At 37.7% G+C, this 23,248-nt stretch overlaps 1 protein-coding gene across 9 annotated transcripts in view; it reads left to right on the top strand.

The window, feature by feature from the left end:
* The window catches only part of trv (trivet), a 287,082-nt gene that overhangs the window by 187,179 nt on the left and 76,655 nt on the right, over positions 1–23,248 (top strand). For all 9 annotated transcript variants that reach the window (XM_067762225.1, XM_067762222.1, XM_067762220.1 and 6 more), the window contains exon 3: positions 6,149–6,236. In XM_067762225.1, the coding sequence (XP_067618326.1) occupies positions 6,149–6,236 (88 nt within the window). The remainder of the gene's footprint in view (positions 1–6,148; positions 6,237–23,248) is intronic.

The following is a 23,248-nucleotide window of genomic DNA, read 5'->3' as shown; positions in this document are numbered from 1 at the left end:
TTTGTACCATACTTTCATTAATCTCTGGCCGATTTACTGTCTTTGACTTTTGTCGACCCTCCTCCGCCAGCACTCGTTGACTGCTGAAGCCCCTTATCCTAGCGAAAGTTCAGTGGAACAGCCTTGTTCTTATATCGCATAATCTTCTTTTGCATGTCGATGTTGATGCTAAGGTCAACTAAGAATTGCACTCCAGATATGACTCATAAATTATCTATGCAACAATGGAATTATGTGGAACCGTGGCCTTCCCTATAACGATTTTACGTACCATTTCTCTTTGGACTTGGTTGTATTCACCAGTGATCGTACGCAATCTTGTTCAGTGTATTGGGTTTACGTTCCTGTCGAACAAGTTATATCGGAATTAGATGCACCCATAGCATAATAAAAATCTAATAGACATTCCCGCTCCTTGCATTTGTAATTCCGCTGTTGCGATCCCTTTAGTGCCTCCAATGTTGTCCCAGTTTGATCTTTCTTCTTCCACACAGCGTGCTTTGAGTGTTAACTTTCGCAAAAGCGATGCTATTCGTTTCAGCGAATTTGGATTTACGTATGCAGCTTGCTTTGATTCAACATCCCGAATTCCATTTATGAAGGTCAGAATTTTTAGGTAAAAGAAACGCACTAGTCAAGAGTAACTTTGAAGAGCTCTTTGACGCCCATTTTAAATTTTCGTCGTGCCCCTAATTATTTTTTCTACATACTAACGCCAAGCAGCAATTAAGGCAATAATCTCGCATACCACGGCATCTAAATGCATATTAGAGTGTAAGCAGTCCCTGGAAAGAATCGGGACAGGGAGAAGCATACACCTATATTGGGTGCAAGGGCATATGGGAATAGATGGGAATGAAAAAGCGGACGAACTAGCTAAAAAGGGCGCATACCCTGATGCTTGCTCCGTAGACGTCCCAATTAGAATAGGCGAAATTAAGCGAAGGCGAGAGGTACACATTATCGATCAAGCAGGAAAGACAGGGCTGTAAAGTGTCGAAGGTTATGTGCAGGTCTTACAACCTTAGACTAACAAAGTTGCTTCTATCATTAAAAAGAGAGGACTGTAGACTCATGACGAGTATTCTTACTGGACACTGCCTTCTGGCGTCACATGCCTTTGAATTTGGCTTGGTCAATGGCGACTATAAACTGAGATATAACCTATCCTATATTTCAAGTTAGATTAAACTGCATATGGGGTGCAAAACAAATTCAAAATCGATTCAGCAGTTTAGGAGTCCATTGGCCTCAAACATAGTGACACCTATTTTTTATATATTAAGATTTCTTTCCACTTTTGAGTTTCAGTGATTAGCTGTTCATTGATAAGTGTATCAACTGTAGCAATTGTCGCCATTGAATATAACATTTAATGTGATCTTGAGTATTTTCTTGTGATGGCAGTTTATCGTATAGCTTCTCCCATACCTGGAATTTCGAATATCCAGCAGGAAAATAAATTTTAGGTCGATTTAAAGTATTGGGCTTAACAGACGACATGGTAGGCAATAAAAAGCATTGCTACTGGCAATCCACACTTACCAGTCACGCTGCACTTTCTCTCCATTTGGCAAGATTCTGTTTAACAACGAGGTAGGAAATGCCTCTTCAGGACAATCATGTGGGAAAATAACAGGACACTTTTGATGACCTCGACGAATTATTTCGTTGACTTCTTCAGATCGCAAAAACTCATTATTCATGGTACCGATATCGAAGTCGTTTAAATAATCTGAACTTTTATACAGAGTTGGTCGTATTGTTGGAAGATTTTTGAAGATGAACCTTCATAAGTGTCACCACGAAAACTTTACGATTTCGGACTCATGTAAACATACATTTGCACATGAAACAACTAAAGACTATCCTGAATAAAAAAAAATGTCTTAGTACCTGCAAATCGCTGGCCGCCTGAGAAACCCCGGGCCCGTGGGGAACCCCCATTCCCCTTCCCGCTCGTCATGCTTGCTGGAAGGTACATTCGGTTTTGATTATTTTGTACCATACTTTCATTAATCTCTGGCCGATTTACTGTCTTTGACTTTTGTCGACCCTCCTCCGCCAGCACTCGTTGACTGCTGAAGCCCCTTATCCTAGCGAAAGTTCAGTGGAACAGCCTTGTTCTTATATCGCATAATCTTCTTTTGCATGTCGATGTTGATGCTAAGGTCAACTAAGAATTGCACTCCAGATATGACTCATAAATTATCTATGCAACAATGGAATTATGTGGAACCGTGGCCTTCCCTATAACGATTTTACGTACCATTTCTCTTTGGACTTGGTTGTATTCACCAGTGATCGTACGCAATCTTGTTCAGTGTATTGGGTTTACGTTCCTGTCGAACAAGTTATATCGGAATTAGATGCACCCATAGCATAATAAAAATCTAATAGACATTCCCGCTCCTTGCATTTGTAATTCCGCTGTTGCGATCCCTTTAGTGCCTCCAATGTTGTCCCAGTTTGATCTTTCTTCTTCCACACAGCGTGCTTTGAGTGTTAACTTTCGCAAAAGCGATGCTATTCGTTTCAGCGAATTTGGATTTACGTATGCAGCTTGCTTTGATTCAACATCCCGAATTCCATTTATGAAGGTCAGAATTTTTAGGTAAAAGAAACGCACTAGTCAAGAGTAACTTTGAAGAGCTCTTTGACGCCCATTTTAAATTTTCGTCGTGCCCCTAATTATTTTTTCTACATACTAACGCCAAGTAGCAATTAAGGCAATAATCTCGCATACCACGGCATCTAAATGCATATTAGAGTGTAAGCAGTCCCTGGAAAGAATCGGGACAGGGAGAAGCATACACCTATATTGGGTGCAAGGGCATATGGGAATAGATGGGAATGAAAAAGCGGACGAACTAGCTAAAAGGGGCGCATACCCTGATGCTTGCTCCGTAGACGTCCCAATTAGAATAGGCGAAATTAAGCGAAGGCGAGAGGTACACATTATCGATCAAGCAGGAAAGACAGGGCTGTAAAGTGTCGAAGGTTATGTGCAGGTCTTACAACCTTAGACTAACAAAGTTGCTTCTATCATTAAAAAGAGAGGACTGTAGACTCATGACGAGTATTCTTACTGGACACTGCCTTCTGGCGTCACATGCCTTTGAATTTGGCTTGGTCAATGGCGACTATAAACTGAGATATAACCTATCCTATATTTCAAGTTAGATTAAACTGCATATGGGGTGCAAAACAAATTCAAAATCGATTCAGCAATTTAGGAGTCCATTGGCCTCAAACATAGTGACACCTATTTTTTATATATTAAGATTTCTTTCCACTTTTGAGTTTCAGTGATTAGCTGTTCATTGATAAGTGTATCAACTGTAGCAATTGTCGCCATTGAATATAACATTTAATGTGATCTTGAGTATTTTCTTGTGATGGCAGTTTATCGTATAGCTTCTCCCATACCTGGAATTTCGAATATCCAGCAGGAAAATAAATTTTAGGTCGATTTAAAGTATTGGGCTTAACAGACGACATGGTAGGCAATAAAAAGCATTGCTACTGGCAATCCACACTTACCAGTCACGCTGCACTTTCTCTCCATTTGGCAAGATTCTGTTTAACAACGAGGTAGGAAATGCCTCTTCAGGACAATCATGTGGGAAAATAACAGGACACTTTTGATGACCTCGACGAATTATTTCGTTGACTTCTTCAGATCGCAAAAACTCATTATTCATGGTACCGATATCGAAGTCGTTTAAATAATCTGAACTTTTATACAGAGTTGGTCGTATTGTTGGAAGATTTTTGAAGATGAACCTTCATAAGTGTCACCACGAAAACTTTACGATTTCGGACTCATGTAAACATACATTTGCACATGAAACAACTAAAGACTATCCTGAATAAAAAAAAATGTCTTAGTACCTGCAAATCGCTGGCCGCCTGAGAAACCCCGGGCCCGTGGGGAACCCCCATTCCCCTTCCCGCTCGTCATGCTTGCTGGAAGGTACATTCGGTTTTGATTATTTTGTACCATACTTTCATTAATCTCTGGCCGATTTACTGTCTTTGACTTTTGTCGACCCTCCTCCGCCAGCACTCGTTGACTGCTGAAGCCCCTTATCCTAGCGAAAGTTCAGTGGAACAGCCTTGTTCTTATATCGCATAATCTTCTTTTCCATGTCGATGTTGATGCTAAGGTCAACTAAGAATTGCACTCCAGATATGACTCATAAATTATCTATGCAACAATGGAATTATGTGGAACCGTGACCTTCCCTATAACGATTTTACGTACCATTTCTCTTTGGACTTGGTTGTATTCACCAGTGATCGTACGCAATCTTGTTCAGTGTATTGGGTTTACGTTCCTGTCGAACAAGTTATATCGGAATTAGATGCACCCATAGCATAATAAAAATCTAATAGACATTCCCGCTCCTTGCATTTGTAATTCCGCTGTTGCGATCCCTTTAGTGCCTCCAATGTTGTCCCAGTTTGATCTTTCTTCTTCCACACAGCGTGCTTTGAGTGTTAACTTTCGCAAAAGCGATGCTATTCGTTTCAGCGAATTTGGATTTACGTATGCAGCTTGCTTTGATTCAACATCCCGAATTCCATTTATGAAGGTCAGAATTTTTAGGTAAAAGAAACGCACTAGTCAAGAGTAACTTTGAAGAGCTCTTTGACGCCCATTTTAAATTTTCGTCGTGCCCCTAATTATTTTTTCTACATACTAACGCCAAGCAGCAACTAAGGCAATAATCTCGCATACCACGGCATCTAAATGCATATTAGACTGTAAGCAGTCCCTGGAAAGAATCGGGACAGGGAGAAGCATACACCTATATTGGGTGCAAGGGCATATGGGAATAGATGGGAATGAAAAAGCGGACGAACTAGCTAAAAAGGGCGCATAACCTGATGCTTGCTCCGTAGACGTCCCAATTAGAATAGGCGAAATTAAGCGAAGGCGAGAGGTACACATTATCGATCAAGCAGGAAAGACGGGGCTGTAAAGTGTCGAAGGTTATGTGCAGGTCTTACAACCTTAGACTAACAAAGTTGCTTCTATCATTAAAAAGAGAGGACTGTAGACTCATGACGAGTATTCTTACTGGACACTGCCTTCTGGCGTCACATGCCTTTGAATTTGGCTTGGTCAGTGATAGCAGATGTAGGAAGTGCGGGCTGGAAGAGGAAACGATCGAGCACGTTCTGTGCTCTTGCTCTGTGATTGCCAGGCTAAGACTCCAGCTATTAGGAATGATACAGCTGTCAGATCTAGAAGCAGCAAGTGGCTTAAATCCATGGAAGATTCTGGTATTTGCAAAGAGGACGGAGTTATTTTATAACATAGTTCCTGGTTTTTGATAAGGTTTTTCCGTTTGGTCGTTTAAAACAAACTTCTGGTAACACTACGGACTTATTCAGTCTATGTGAGATCCTCATGGACCGGCCAGTTCAACCTAACCTAACCTAATGCCTCCCATAGAATACCTCTTTTTCTAATTGAAAACACTAGTTTCTTAATTTTTTATGTTGCTTTGCCTGTTCTTTTTATAATTTTCCTATGACAGCAATTGTCGCACATTTTACTTTAGGTTCCTAAGACTGTCTTCGTTAGATCTGATCTCTGATGATACCTGTTCCGAAGAAAATTAAGGTGTACTATAAAAAAATTTGCAAGCATCTTATTACCTTTCGAATTTCGAAAATTCTTTGAAAGATTTTATATAAAATGAAATAAGCCTAACATAAGTTATACATGGTTTGGCGGCGGGTTTATAAGCAAATGTGTACATCCTAGTTCCTAAGACAAGTTTAACAAATCTTCATTTATCAACGTCATATCTTAGCAAACATTTTTTTTTCTGCGTACATATAAAACTTTCTTTTGTGTTATGAAAATTGGTTAAAATTTGTATACAATTTATGCTAAAAGTTGTGCACTTTATTATTAAATTTTTTGTGGAAGCAATTTCTTGCCTCAGCTTTATTTATGGTTAGTGGTGTACCGCATCTTTAGACAATTGAAATATGTATATTAAATATTTTATATACTTTGTATGTATATATGTAGTTTTAATTTTCATCGAAAATATATATGTAGATATATATAAACATATATTTTAGTACATAAGTAAAATACTAATTTTCTTGTATCTTTTAATTTCAGAACAATTTCATATCTTTGTTGGAGATTTAAGCTCAGAAATCGAGACTCAGCAATTACGTGAAGCTTTCACACCATTTGGTGAAATTTCGTAAGTCCATATGCATTCAAATACTTGAATACCTGTATATATGTATGTAATTTTGTCACATTTGAAAGATTTTCTATACTTCGAACTAGACTTCGCCCAGTGGTGAAAATTGAATCACAAACGGCACTTTTTACTTTCTTTCCTTTACTTTCAATTCGCTTCCCTTACTTTTCTTTATATTTTATTTGTTATATTTTTTTTATTTTATTTTTTCTTTATTTCATTTTATTTTATTTTGTTTTATTTTATTTGACTTTGTTTTTTTTTATTTTGCTTTATTTTATTTAATTTTATTTAATTTCTTTAATTTATTTTATTTAATTTTATATTTTTTTCATATTACATATTTCATTTTTTGTTTTATTTTTTTTTTTTTTTTATTTTATTTAACTTTATTTTATTTTGTTTTATTTCATGTCAATTTATTTTATTTCATATCATTTGATTTTATTTTCATTTACTTTATTTTATTTTACTTTATTTTAATTTATTTTATTTTATTTTATTTCATTTATATTTATTTTATTTTATCTTACTTTATTTTATTTTATTTTATTTTATTCTATTTGGTTTTTTAATTTTATTTCATTTTATTTTATATTACTAATTTTTTTTGTTTTGTTTTGTTTTATTTTCTTTTATTTTACTTTATTTTATTTTGTTTTATTTCATTTATTTTATATTATTTTATTTTATTTCATTTTGTTTTATTTCATTTAATTTTTTTTTTTTATTTTAGTTTTATTTTATTTTTTCCCTCTATTTAATTTTGTTTTATTTCATTTAATTTTTTTTATTTTGTTCTATTCATTTCATTTGATTTTATTTTCTTTTATTTTATTTTTGTTTATTTTATTTTATTTTATTTTATTTTGTTTTATTTTATTTTATTTTATTTTGTTTTATTTTATTTTATTTTATTTTATTTTATTTTTATTATCTCTTCCTTGAGCTCCACCTTGGGCTATACATTATACATCGGTTGTATACAACAAGACATATAAAGCTATTTATACTAAATATACATAGGTAAATTCATAATAATCTGTAAATTACATATCAATGTCTAAAAACGAACGAATAATGGATGTTGTTGATAGAATTACTGCCTTTTGAATAGGTAGAAGCTTATTTTCTAATTTTAGTTTCTCCAGGGTCGTCGTAAGGGTTTTGGGTACAACGCCTGTTGATGAAATGATTATTGGCTCTATGCTTACTTTATCAAGGTGCCATAACAGCTTCATTTCCTGAGCAAGTCCTGTGTACTTTCTTTTCTTTTCTGTGTGCACGTCTTTCAAGTTGTGCGTATTGGGAACCCCAATATCAATTAAATACGCGCTCTTTTCTTTCTTTTCTAATAGGACTATATCTGGCTTGTTATGGGGTATACTTCTATCTGTAAGTATAGTGCGGTCCCAGTACAGCTTATATTCGCTACTTTCTAGCACTGCCGAGGGAGTATATTAGTAATACGGGACCTCTTCTGTAAGCAGATTCGTACGAATTGCCAAGCGCTGGTGAACGATTTTCGCTACGTTGTTATGTCGTGCTAAATAGTCTGTTGCTGCGAGCATAACGCAAACTCCTGTTATGTGCTGTATTGTTTCCGACTGCTGTTGGCACTTCCTGCATTTGTCACTGTCTGTTTCAGCGCGTACAATGTACTTTAAGTAATTTTTTGTGGCGATGACTTGGTCCATAAAGATTCCTGAATTTTTCAGCCATAGGTTTGAAGCAACGGGATCGATCCCTGGTTGACTTAATGAATGGGGGTGTCTGCCAATTAGTGTTTTCATTTTCTATTCATCAATGAGTCGTGCTGAATGAATAGAATCGCTTTTTTCATTCTGTATGTCGAGAGTAAACTGGTTTAAAGGCGTATAGTTTTTATCCGCTCCGCATGCAGCTTGGTTTAGTGCTGTGTTCTGCCCTAAGAAATACTGGCGTAGGTTTGCGATCTGTTTTTTACAAAGATGTTGGATATCTATTAGGCCACGCCCTCCTAGACTTCTAGATAAGTTTATTCTCTCCACAGCAGATTTCGGGTGATGTGCTCCGTATTTTGTGAGCAGTGTTCGAGTCGCTCTTTTAACACCTTCCAACTGCGTGTCAGACCACTTTAATACTCCGAAACTATACGTTAGCACTGGTATCGCAAACGTGTTTATTGCCTTAAATAAATTCCTGCCATTAAGACCGGATTTAAGGAGTGATCTTGCTCTATCTAGGAAGCAGTCAGTGATGTTCTGTATCATGACATTATGATGTATTCTTCTGGCCTGCATATAACCTAGGTATTTATAGGACTCATCTGCTTATAATGCATCTATATTTTCATTACTCGCTAAGGGAAAATTATGCATTACTACATTTCCGCGCTGAACACTCAGTCTTTTACATTTATCTAGCCCAAATGTCATACAAATATCTCGTGAGAAATCTTCGGTTATTTGAAGGAGCTCATTCATGTGCCGCTCAGACCCTGCGTATAACTTAATATCGTCCATATAGAGGAGGTGTGAGACCTTATATGATGCACCTTCTCTTTCTTTTATTTTAAATCCATTTTTGGTATCATTAATCAAGGTAGATAGTGGATTAAGCGCGAGGCAGAACCAAAGAGGACTTAAGCTGTCTCCTTGTAGTATGCCTCTTCTAATGGGTATCGTGGAAATACTTTGGAGTCCATTTTTTTTTTTTAGATTAAGTGTTATCTCCCATGTATTCGAAAGATGTTCAAGAGTAGTTATTATGTTTGGGGCTAGTTTATACACTTTTAGCACCTCAGTTAACCATGAGTGGGGTACACTGTCATAGGCTTTCTTGTAGTCGATGTATGCCGTATATATATTTCTTTGTTTGTGGTATACTTGTTCAATTACAATGGAGTCTAAAAGAAGCTGCTCTTTGCATCCTTGGGAATTTTTTGCACTACCTTTCTGTTCAATAGCAAGTATATTTTGCGTATTTAGATGTTGGTAGATCTTATTACCAATGCATGCTGTTAACAATTTGTAAAGCGTACACAAGCATGTTATTGGTCGATATTTCGCAGGGTCCTTAGTATCATCCTTATCTTTTGGCAACAGATATGTTTGACCTTTTGTTAGAAAACCAGGTATCAAAGTATTATTTTGTAAAAACAATGTATAAAATTGCGCTGTATATATATGCGTACATGTGAACTTCTTAATCCAGAAGTTATGAATGTTATCGGGGCATGTGGCCTTCCAGTTATGGGTGTTTTTGATTGCTTCACTTATATTCCTCTCACTTACGGTTACGTTTTCCATAACTCCAAATTTGTTCGCCTTTTGGTATTCTTTCCCAATCCATGGAGCATTTTCATTATGCCTCACACTTACAGCCCAGATTGACTTCCAGAATCTTTCTACCTGGAATGTTTCTGGTGTTTCATCTACATCCATCTCTGTGCTGTTTCGAAGTCGCCTATAAAAATATTTTTCATTTCTTTGGAAAATTAAATTGGCCTACTTCCGTTTCTCGGATAAAGTATATATGCGTAGTCTGTTTACTTTTTCAGCTAATTTTTGACGTAATGTATCGCGCAGATTCTCTGCCGTTTCATTAGGTAGGTCGTGTCTTGAATGCATTCTATAAGTTTCTTTAACTTCTTCAAACCACTTCACAATTTTCAAGCTTCTGTTGCCAGCTATATACTGAGTGATTCGACCGAGTTGTGCTCTTAGATTTTCTATTTGGTTAGTAAGGCGCTGCTTCCAGGCTGGTTTGCCTTTAACTTTTGTTGCCTTAAAAGCATTCTGGGGCCTAATTTTACCACCTAATACTCGGGTTATTGCAATGGCTGCTGCATACACTGCCGTTTGTAGCAACTCAAAAGACGAAACATGATCATGGAGATATGTTGGCAGTATAAAGTTGTTCATATATTTAACAGCTATTGCCATTGCTTTTGTTGAGCTTTGTTTCATGATGATGGGCCTTAGTAACGGATCTGTACCGGCGTATTCTTGTATTGCTGTTTGGAACTCGAATGTCAGCTTCATATATGTTTCTTCTTCATATGTATTGCTGGTATGGGGGATTCTGTTTTCGTGTTCAGAAATACCAATTTCTATATTTGGTATATCGTTGCTTATTGGAGCTATTACGGCAACATCTGGATTACTATTTGTACCATTACCATGAGCTGACTCACTTCCCTCTTCCAGTTCTTTGGCCACCTCTTCCTTTAGTTCTTGCAATCTTCGCAGTGGTATGTATTTGTTTCTTATGATTGCACTGCGTTGGTCGCCTATACGCTGTATGCTAACTGTAATGTTGGGATAAGCTTGACAGAAAGCTTCGAAAAGGCCAGGTCTATATCCACTGGTGTTCGTTTCATTCCTGGTTATCTTGTAGTAACTCCGCATGATAAACTCATTCATTTCGACTGTCCATCTCATGCGTTGCGTTGGGGATACAGCTTCGGTGGTTGTTGGTTCAACCGACAAAACACTCGTTACTATCTGAGAGTTGTCCTGGTTATTTCCTTGTTCATCGATCGGTTGATCAGGCTGCGATGTCCCGCTCCGTCCCTGATCATTACGGCGCTCGTACGAGGCTTCCAGTACTATATTAGGAACCGTTGCTCACTCTGGGGGGTGGTTAGCCCACACAGAGGTATGGCTATGATTCGCGTGTTTGCCAAGCACGAAAAGATTATTCTTCTCATTGCGAGTTCAGTTTTGGTCCGCGGGTGGTATTTTATTTCCCCCCTTCCCTGTATATCTACCGGGCATTCCCCTATCCGCCACCCGGAGACGCGCCCAATGGGGGATTTGTAACCCCGCAAGGGCCATTATTATTATTTTATTTTATTTTATTTTATTTTATTTTATTTTATTAACTTAAAAAGTAGTACAAAAAAGTACACAAACTTGCGATTTTGATCGTTGAATAGCGTTTTATCTTTGTCATCCTTTCTCGCGATTACTGATGCAAATTTGGAGCAGCGAGATATCAACTTTTCTTGCAGGTGCCTCACAAAACTAGTAAAAGGTGTGTCCTTTTCCTGCCAAATGTATAGCAATAGGACTACTTTTTGGACCGAAGCAACTTTTTTATGCCCAATCCAGCGAAACTTTTGGGCTTTAGTTGTTGCTGTTTTTATTCTTGTAGCAGTGCTTTGCCCCATCCAATGGATGTGGCCACTCAGTAATTATCATCTATGTCCTCTAACGGAATTCAAAGAAAACTTGCAGTTTCAATAGCACTGGACCAAAGAGATAAGTGTTGATTCCATATTGCAATTGAAAATATTGTTTGGTGTCATGTGAGCACACAATACCTACATACCATCATAAAAACTTTGTAAATACAAAAAATTATCATACACGAACTTCACGAGATAAGTCCGAAATAGTTACCCCAAAGTAAAATAGGTTTACAAAGCCTTAGCTGCAAACAGATAGAATCAACGCGCATCCATACAAGGTGATTCAACCAATTCGCAGTGTAGAAGAATGTCAAGTCAAAAGAAAATGTATTGATTTCGATTACCTGACATATTGTTGTACAAGGCGTTGTACGAAAAATAAATAAGAAGAAGCAATCAGCTGTTGGGATAACAACACCTGGTACTGAATTCACCTTGGATAGAACAATCTGCCATAGCTTAACTTTGATAATTAATGATGGTTTTTAGTGCGAGTTTAAACTCCAGTTAAAGTTGCCACTTTGGCCGCTTAAGCTGAGATAAGCAGCAGAATGTTATGTTATCGAACAAAACGGCAAGGATTAACTCTAGTCAACTTTAACTGGAGTTTGAACTCGCACTGAAAACCCGGGCATAAGCACAATAAAGTACAAAATCATAGTTTCAACTTTACTAAAAAATGGCGGCCAACGTGGTGTGGTGGTAGCGTGTTTCGCCTACCAAACCGAAATGTTTTGAGCGATTCGGCAAAAAAGTGTTAAATTAACACGTACCCTATTGTGGCGAATAATAGCATTTCTAACAGCACTACTATGCTGTTAGTAAATAAACACAACAACAGTAAGCCATTTACACACATACATAGAAGGCGGCGAAGAATATTTCACACACATAACCACAAGCTTGAAGCAAAGAGATTATTTCACACATACATATCTGTAGTCATCAGCTAAGAGCAGACGTTAACTTCTAGTAATTGTTACTCACACATACACTCGCATATAGTTAGAAGAAAACCATAAACTACAGATATATGTACATATATATAGCTAAATAATCAAGTATGAGATACAACTGTTCCTGAAGGGCGTGACATACATTCATTGGACACTTATGGGTTGATTGTCGATAGGTAAGAATTTAAACTCTTAATTTACCTTGATCAAAGTTGAGCTGGGGTGACGCGCGTCTTCGTGGGAAGGTTGCTTTTCCCAACAGCGAGTTTAGGGTTTTTGGCTTTAAGAACTGAACTCACAGGGCAGTTCACGCCTTTTGTTGGATGCCTTTGAGGACGACTTTAGAGTCTCGTTCACTTAATATGTGTTCGTATATTTATATTAAAATTTCCAAAGTTAAATCATGTAGGCTTCTTTTTGAGCCTCAGCTGTCCCCTCTACGTCATCATAATTCGATTTCATCTACTTAAAAATAAATAAGCTTAATAAAAGCCCTTAGATATTAAGTATTTTATATGGAGTGTTTTTGTACATCACATTTGATAATATATATCATACATAAAAATTTATCCACACAAAATCTGGCTGTTGCCATAGTCAACCCGTAAATCGGTTTACTTACATTTATTTGTCGTATATTTAACGAAGATTTACCTGTCAACAACAGCCAAATAGACGTGCATAAAGCGAACTTAACCTGTAATAGCCATACTAGGACGGTCGCAAATATTACGAGCCAACGAAGTTTTTTTAAGTCTCATGACTTCGAAATGCAGCACCACGGTCAGTGAAAGCTCAACGTGAAGGTTATAGTGAATAAGGTCTCGTTGGCACTTTATGCATTTAAAAAAATGCTGAAACGTAAGTGGGGTCTATCATTTTCTCTTTCCTCTCATTGGATATATACAGCGATTGCAAATCCTATCCTATACTATGGAGTCCTTTTTTAGTGGGCAGCCAAAGAGAAAAAGAAACAAACAAAACTTTCTCGAAAAATTGGCATTACGGCAGCCCCGATAACAACCTCGACGGCTGCATTTTATACCATTCTGTATATTGCAACTGTAGACCTGGTGACAAAGAACATAGCGTCCACAACTGCAATAAGGGGCAGTGCATCAGAGCAGCTTAAACTTAGCGCCATCATTAACTGAAGGAACAGACTAGCTTATTCCGTACCTGCTCACAATATTGGTGGATGGTTGGCGCAAGGTTGCCCAAATGGCAGACGAGGTGATACAGGTTTACAACCATGGTTACAAAGTAAATGGTTACAAGTAATGAATGGGTCTGCGCTAAACAGTGTGGATCCGAAAAAAAAATCATATAAGCAGTAGAAGAAATAGTATCCGTTACCAAAGTAATAAAAACACTGGAAGAAAATAGCTCTTTTTATAGTGACAGCCAAGAAGCAATTAAAGCAATAATCTTGCATAGCATTGTTTGAGATTCCTGGAAGGAATCGGGATAGGGAGCAGCATACATCATCTTAAGTGGGTTCTAGGACACAGCGGATGAGCTAGCTAAAACGGCGCGTTCCTCGAAACTTGTTTCGTAGTTATTCTAATTAGATTGGGCGTGATTAGAAGAGTGCGATGTTTTAAGTGTCGAAGGTGAAACTTAGACCAATAAAGTTGCTCTTATCATTAAAAAAAAAGGACTGTAGGCTAATTATGGCATCTGACAGGAATCTGCTTCTCTGATTTCAAATGCTTTTAACCGTCCTGTGCAGAGACGGGTATCCGGGTACCTTTTGCATATTCAAAGCCATTTTTAAATATCCTGCAAATAGGAACGAGTTAAAATTTTGTGGCATCGTATGGGAATAAATTTTCTACAAAAGGAGAGAAAATTTTTTCAAATATACTTCCATAAAGATGTTTTTAATAAATTAGTTTTGTATTACTAAAATTTGATTTTTATTACTAGTTCTCATGGCTGGGATATCCAGGTACCACTAGTAGTACACACGTATGAACTGCCTTGTAGTACCCGTGTACCAAGCCACCCGAACTAAGAAGAAAAATTATTCATGAACAGGACGGTTAAATTAGGCCTAGTCAGTAAAAGTAGATGTAGAAAGTGCAGGTTGGAGAGGGGAACGATCGAACACGTTTTGTGGACGTGTCCTGCCCTTGCCAGGCTAAGACTCTAGCTACTAGAAGTTATACAGCTTATAGACCCACAAACCGTTAAACAAACTTCTGGTAGCACTAATGACTCTTTCAGTCTGTGTTAGTTTTGCAGCCAGTTCAACCTAACCTAAATATTTTTAAAACTCGATAAACCCATAAAAGAAGTTATCACGTTTATATTTTCAATCAAAATTTCTACAACGAAGTCCAATTTTCATATTCATTCTGCAACAGATGTCGCAGTGTTGTGAATATCAATTGGCAAGAACCAGAATAGAAGTAGGATTAATGAAAACAAACAAAAAACCGCTGTGATGGCTGAATGGTTAAAGCAGCGGCTCCTAATCGTTGCCGATGAAGGAATTTAGCAGTTCCCGAAATGGATCTATACAACAAGCTTTGGCAATTGTCTAAATTTTTTCTTCCTTCTATTGTAATTTAATAATTTTTTCAATTAAGAAAAAATTAATCATAACAATAATAATGATAAAAATAATTATTGTTAGGCCTTGAGCTCGATTCGAACCCGCGATCTTCAAAATTTCTACCTTTGGGCAACAAACATTAACCATCTTCAAAATTGGCACCAAAATTTAGAGGATGAGCCCGAAATAATCATTCATTTGATGTTTAAGTACCACCTTAAACCACATACACAGCAGCATATCTCTAAAAAGCAAACAAAACGGTTAACACGTGACACCTTTACCTAAAAGAAATAGTTATGTATTTAGTAGTGTTGCTGACAGTCAGAGAATCATTCCTGTCGAGTACACATTAACATTTACATAAGAATTCATGAGAATATCAACCAGGTATATGTATAAGTTAACGCCTAAAAGTGCTCTACGACTTCAGTACTTAACTGTTAGAAGCTGATGGTATGTAGTTGCTGACTTGCGGCCAAACAGGAAGATGTGAAATTGACACCGCTTGAAGTGTTTGCCAAATGTCTGGTTGTTATTTAAAGAGGAAAAAAGATACCTGAAATTGATATATGTATGTGTGAATATTTATTTGCAGTGTTTGCTTTTGTGGCTAAATGTGGTTTTATGTAGGTATATCAAAAAAAAAAAAAAAAAAGGTTTGTGCGCTGATTTTTTCACGCAGAAAATCATTTCAACTGTCTTCTTGTCTCTTTCTTCAGTTATTTTATTGGGTCGGCTACTGCTTCTTAGCGCTACACAATTCTCAATGCTGCACCGTACTTTAGGATGGCTCGCTCACTCTTTCATACTTACCTTCCGTTCCAGTACGGGACTCCTTATATTTCCGCTTAGTTTGCTTCATGATACCCACGGATTACTTCTCGCACTTTTTCTTCTCGCCTTTGACTCTATTCTACCTCTCTCCTACGTGTTAACATCCCAGGGTATCGGGAACGTTGAAATTAAATACTTTCGGGTTTATTACTATGACCGCAACCCTACGCCATCCTACGTAGAATGACGAAGATGGAATGCTCTAAAGCTCACAACACATAGTCGGATGATATGCAGTTCGACTTAGCCAGCACACCATAGACAAGGTGCCTGCCCTAGTGAAAGCCTTGTGACTTAAGTCTAACGATGGGCATACTAACTTGATACTACCTTCTGGCGTCACAAACTTATAATTTAGGTCTCGTCAGTAACAGCAAGTGTAGGAAGTGTGAGCTGAGTTTTCAGATCTTGAGACAGCAATTGAGCTGGGTCCTAGAAAACTTCTTGTATTTGCCAAGACGACGGAATTATTTTATAACATATGTCCTGGCTCCTGATTGGGGTTATTCCGTTTGGTCGTCTAACAAATTCTGGTAACACTATGGACACATTCAGTCTATTTGAGGTCTTTGTTGACCGGCCAGTTCAACCTAACCTAACCTATGATGTCTATGAATGTAAACTATCGGCTGGTGGTGTTAACTTTAAGTAGGGCCTGGGGGTCGAGAAAATAATGATTTTATTGATTTTATGGACTAAGTTAGGTAACGTTAACCTAGCCGTTCAACAGCGACCTCACGTAGACTAAATGTGTCCATAGTATTACAAGGAGTTATGTTTTACAATAGGTCCAATCTTTTGGCAAATGCTAATAGTTTTCAAGGGACTAGCTATGTATTTGCTGCCTCGATATCTGGAAAATCTGCAATCCCTAGATGAACACAAAACGTGCTCCACCGTTCCTTCTTGCAGCTCACACTGCCTTGATCCTTTGTTGCTAACGAGGCGTAATTTTTAAGCTTGTGAAATGTCCTGTAAGTATGTAGATTACGAGACTTAATTCTTCTCCCTTTGTGAGTATAACGTAGTAGAAGCTGAGCGGGGCTCACAGAGTATATTAATATTGTACGAATAACGGTACCGAATACGGCATAAACTAAAGGGAATGGATATAGACTTCTATATATCAAGCTGATCGGGGCGAAAAAAGATTTCATTTAGCCATGTCCGTCCGTCCATCCGTATGTCCGTAAACACGATAACTTGAGTAAATTTTGAGGTACCATAAAGAAATTTGGTATGTAAGTTCCTGGGCACTAATCTCAGACCGCTATTTAAAATGAAGGAAATCGTACTATAACCACGCCCACTTTTTCGATATCGAAAATTTCGAAAAACCGAAAATGTGCGATAATTCATTACCAAAGACGCCTAAAGCGATGAAACTTGGTAGAAGGGTTGACCTTTTGACGTAAAATAGTAAATTAGTAAAATTATGGACATGGGCGTGGCACCTTCCACTTTTAAAAGAAGGTAATTTAAAAGTTTTGGAAGCTGTAATTTGGCAGTCGTTGAAGATATCATGGTGAAATTTGGCAGGAACGTTACTTCTATTACAATATGTGTTCTAAATAAAAATAATAAAATCGGATGACGGACACGCTAACTTAAAAACAAACATTTTCTAAGTCAAATTTTAACAAAAAAATTGAATATCTTTACAGTATATAAGTAAATTATGTCAAAATTCAACTCCAACATTTGTCTCCAAAGTTCTCACGTGAGTATGCAATGTTCGGTTACAATCGAACTTAGCCTTACTTACTTGTTTAAATTGCAAGTTTGATGTTTTTAACACACTTTTATTAGCTTGGCCTGTATGTATGTAACGAAATCCGTGAGCTTAATTTTCACCGGGTTCTATAGGTCTGATTAATTTGAAACTTTGCATAGGTATCAAGGACTGATGAAAATGCATTAATGTGATGGTGTGGTGACATAAGGTCAACGGCCATAAGGTCAATAGACCTTATTACCACTTTGATTAGCCATAAGTTTGATTGAAACTTTGCACGCGTATCAAGGCTCGATGACAATGCATTAATGTGATGGTGCGGTGACATAAGGTCAACGGCCATAAGGTCAATTGGCCTTATTACCACTTTGAATGGCCATAAGTTTGATTGAAGCTTTGCACAGGTATCAAGGCTCGATGACAATGCATTAATATGATGGTGTGGTGACATATGGTCAACGGCCATAAGGTCAATTGGCCTTATTACCACTTTTTGCGGCCATAAGTTTGATTGAAACTTTGCACACGTATTAAGGCTCGATGATAATGCAATAATATGATGGTGTGGTGGCATAAGGTCAACGGCCATAAGGTCAATTGGTCTTATTACCACTTTGAATCTCCAAAAGTTTGATTGAAATTTTGCACACGTATCAAGGCTCAATCACAATGCAATAATGTGATGATGGGGTGATATAAGGTTGACGGACATAAGGTCAGTTGAACATATGTCCACCTCAAATAGCCATATATTCGAAACCTTGCACGTGATGCGAAAAACGCATACTTTTATTAATGATAGAAGTGGATGCATGGCACATCTACGAAAGACCATACTGGAGCCCTTTTTAGCACGCTTTTATTAGCTTGGCCTGTATCTATCTATGTACCTATGTATCCATATATGTATGTAACAGAATCTGGAGTGGGGCCGAGAGCCCCGGTAATGCAGAGCTCCGAACTCCTTTGCACCTTATGAAGCATTTTAAGATAGATACATTTAGCTAGTGCAGGCAACCAGACCAAGGCACCATAAAGAAGAATCGGGCGCACAATGGCTGTGTAAATTCTTTAGGTCACCTTAGGGAGAATCCCCAGGAAGTGCCAATTGCACTCTTGCAGGTTAACAGCTTTGCTGCTGCCTTCTTGGATTGCTCCACTATATGGTCACTCTATAATAGCTTCCTATCCAGAATGACTCCCAAATATTTGACTTGATCGGTACAGGCTAAGAACGTACCCAAAATTCTTGGTGGTGCAAATCCATTAGGTCACCTTAAGGGAGAATTGCCAGGAGGTGCCAACTGCACTCTTGCCGGCTAACAGCTCTGCTGCTGCCTTCTTGGATTGCTCCAATATATGGCCACTCCATAATAGCTTCCTATCCAGAATGACTCCCAAATACTTGACTTGATCGCTAAAGGCTAAGAACGTACCCCAAATTCTTGGTGGTGTAAGATTTGGTACTTTGTACTTCCTCGTGAAGAGGACAAGCTCGGTTTTATCCGGGTTGACTTCCAAACCTGTGGCGGTTTGTACTTCTGGAGCAGCTCCAGGATGTCAGCTGGGTCCGTTGGCGTCACTAGAACCCAAGCTCTAGCCCTTGGTCGTGAGGGGATATCACGCGCCTTCACTACCTTGAGGCGCGCGCCCGGATATACCACCCCTATCAGTGTGACGGCGGCCCTATAAAGGTTTACCGACCTGGCGTGGTCACAGGCAATTAGTTTAACATTGCCCTTGAACCACCCTGCATCGGTGTAAGATGGCGGTGGACCAGGGTTGTCTTTCTTAACCTTAACGGCCACTGTAGCGAGCGCGGCCTCAATCCACTTCCACTGTTGTTTCAGGATCCTGCCATCTTCGCTGCTCTCGTCTATAATGCCAATGATCTGCCGACCTTTGGCAATTTCGGAAAAAGACCGCGTCCAGCCTCCCTGCGTCTGGCGTTTCGAGGTTTCATCACTCTGGACTAAATCTTTTAAAATTACTTGAACTAAAAAATTAAAAATTAATAATAGTTAGAAAAAACCAAAAAAAAAAAACGCCTTTATAGCAAACCGAAATAAAAAATAGAAAAAAAATTTCCAATTAAAAAGACTTTATATAACAGTAGTAGAAGGTCAAACAATCGTTTATAGTTAATCACCTCAAAATAAAATTATAATAAAATTAAAGTTATTAACAGAATAATTTAATTCAGATTAAAAAGCGTGGGGTGCATTTGACTACATTTCATATCTTTCCTCTCAGATAGTTGCCAATAGAATGATTGTAATATTCAATATCAAGCACCCCAAGCTTTTTACTGTGAACTAAATTATTCTGTTAATAACTCAAATTTTGTTATAATTTTATTTTGAGGTGATTAACTATAAATGATTGTTTGACCTTCTACTACTGTTATATAAAGTCTTTTTAATTGAAAATTATTTTTTTCTTTTTTAGTTCGGTTAGCTACAAAAGCTTAGGTTTTTAGTTTTTTTAAACTATTATTTTTTTTAATATAGATTTAATTTGTTTACTACGGCTTTGCTTTTGGGTACTTTAAAACTCTGATCAGTAAAGTTAACTTCTTGGGAGTAAGGATGATTACCGTTGGAGCTTTTAGCAAACAAATTTTATTTAGTTTAATAACAAGCCGTCTTCTTTGGAATTATGAATTTTAGCTCTTTCAAACATAAGAAAACGCTTCTTAAAATCTCTTTATGTTAAAAGTCAAATGTACCTATGAATTTCTGAAGCCCGACAAATAAATTTCCTCCACTCTTTAACTCCCTCGTGTGTATGCAGGTGTTGGTGTGTGAACACTCAAAGTTAAGCACAAACATCATAAAAGTAAGCTCACATCTTTGGTGTTAAAAATTAGCTAAAACCCACTAAGCTTGGCAGTGACATATTCATTCCCATATCACGTAATCACTCTTTCTTTAGTTCATATACGTACAAGTAAACGTACCTTTTTATTCAAATGTCTAGTAATATAGACGTACATAAATATCAGTATATAGAAATGTTGCTCAAATTTACATAAACTTTTAAACATAAATAACGTTATGTCGGGGTCGATGTGCCTTCCGAGACACACTGGCTTATTTTGCGTTAGTCCTATTTGGCCTTGTTACTTTTGCTTTAAGTAGCTTTCCAAACTTTTATTTCATATTTCAAATAGAGTATAAAAGACAGTAAAAAGAAATAGATACACTCTGCAAAAAGGCAATACCCTTTTATAAGAAAAACATAACCAAAAAAAAAATTTCTTTGAGTTGGGAAACATTTCTGTTCAACGAGAATGAATTTCTTATTTTTGTTTAAAAGTTTACATTTATTTTATGGAAAAGTTTTCTTAAATTTTTTCAATAATATTTAATTAATCCCACTATTATTTGAAACTATTTTTTTAGTAGTGCCGCGCTAACTTCGCCTTAAGAGTAGAATACTCTTTCCACAGCCATGCTAATTTTTGCTCCCACTCTTGAATCTAGGGGGAGAGTAATAAAAATACTTCTGCGAGTAAGTTCAGCGTTCATTACGCAGAGACTGAAATCAGGATTAGAAAATCGTCCCTTATCCTAGTATCCTGCTAGAGGACGGCTTGTCGTAGAGGCAGATGCGAAAGCGTATCACAACTTATGAGGAAAAGACGATATAAATGTTAGAAGTGAATCCCCTTTTGGTCTTTACTACAGAGCAGTCTATAAGTGGCTAATAGGGAAAGCGTTCTTAAATATGTTTGGTCAACGTAAGGTAATTTGCTTGATATCACATTGAGCTATGAGCATGATATATAAGGAGGTGAATGGAGGGTCCTTGAAAAGCTATCCTTTCCAGATCAGCTTGAGCATTACCACAAAAATAGTAAATAGGACAAAAGCTAAGAAACCCTAGAACAAAAAACTGGTACAAACTCCAGCAATTTGCAGTGGGAAGACTGGGAGAACCTAAAGAGGTTGCCACTGTAGTGGAGTATGGAAAGAGCTTGTCTCCTATAGAGAGTAAGTATTTGCGCCTTCTTAGACGGTAGAAGGAGATTTTAAAGTTGGATATTTTAAAGCTGGAAAAAGTTGCGGAAATCGAAGGGTGCTGGGATGAATACAGGATCTTTTGAGGATCTATAAACGAGCAATTAGCAAGTCAAAGAGGGTTTCATGAAAAAAATCTGTGTTAACAAAGAATGCACCAGCGGAACGTCAAGATTGGAGAAAGTTTTATCTAAAAATAATACAGCCGGAGGACCTCCAAATATGGGGCGAGCAACAGCAGAGTTGGTGAAAACACCAAAATTTAATTGGTGATAACAGTTTTTGCCAAGTTCAAATCGTCGAGTCCAGATAGGATATCCACTGTTATGTGGCAAATGGCGGGTTGAACGATTGTAGAAAGGCATAGAACAATCTTTGAGGGTTGTTTAAAACTGAGCCACATTCCGCAATCATGGGCAACGCCTCCAGCAATCTTCATTCCGAAAGCGGAAATAACTAGTCATCTGCACGATAAGCCTATAAGTTCGACATCTTTTCTGCTCAAAACCCTAGAGACGTTAATATATGTATATATAAAATCAGTCATGAATGAAGCAATATGCTTACAAAAATGTCAAGTCAGTTGATACTGCATCACGTAGGTTGGTCATGAATCTAGAACTGGCACTGAAATGCTGAACACTGTCGAGGCTTTCAACAATGTCTCGAAAAGAGCAATCATGGACAGTCTCAACTCGATTCAAGTGCATGCAGCCTTAAACAATTGGAGTTACTCCATGTTAACGCCGGTGGGGAGTATTATCACCAACGAGGGGACCAGTCAAATTCACGGCGTGTGAAATTTCCGTTACAGTCATCAAAAGCGGACTATGTCTACTAACAAGTAGCTCTCTGATGGATCATGCGCTTCGGGATGTACATGCTTTTACATCTTGAGTTGTGTTTATCGCTAATGTGGCAAAAACCGATCTAGTACTATTCAAGAATAAGGTAACTAATTGGGATAATCGAAAGCTTTGAGGTGTAACCGTACAAAAAAGTTCAGCACAAAATGTCTAGGGATTATACTATACAGAAAGTTATCCTGGAAACTCCATGTGAAAGAGATAGCAAAGAAAGGCTCCGTGACACTGTATGAATGCGGAGGTTTTGCAGAATTACCCTGGAATATATCGCATTTTTCTGATAGGACATTTACGGCAATTTTCAAGCCGCTCAAGTGATTATGGGGTCATAGTTTGGTGGACAGCCGCATAAAAGGCGGGAGCCCTGAAAACTATTCGACAACAGCACTGCATATCATTCTTCACATCCTATATGCCGACCTAACGGCCGCAAATGTAGCGCCAGCAACTGCAAAAGGGCTTAAGGCCTCGGGTCGGCTTGAGTGCAGGCCGTTTGGCCATAGCAGTATATGGTTATTAAAAGCAGAGCAAACGGATATCCTCAGATATGTTGGGCGACAATAGAAATTGAAATTTGGTGTGGAAATGGCAGATTATCCTATACGCTTGTATACCAATGGATTTTAATTAATGGGAGGGGTTGGGATGATATTTGTTGTATCGATTCAGAAACAGGTAAATCCTACAGGCTGCCTCTGCAATATGTTTCAGGCGAGGATCAAGGCAATAATTTCACACAGTACTTTATTGAGAAGTGTCACGGAATGCAAAGAAATATTGACAAGACTTCGCTCCGACCATATTATATATCTATATTGGGTTCTCAGTCATTATCTAAGACCGGTGAGTGTAAAAAG

Source organism: Eurosta solidaginis, chromosome 1 (genome assembly GCF_040869045.1).
Source record: "Eurosta solidaginis isolate ZX-2024a chromosome 1, ASM4086904v1, whole genome shotgun sequence".
Taxonomy (NCBI): domain Eukaryota; kingdom Metazoa; phylum Arthropoda; class Insecta; order Diptera; family Tephritidae; genus Eurosta; species Eurosta solidaginis.
This window is presented reverse-complemented; position numbering and strand designations above follow the sequence as displayed.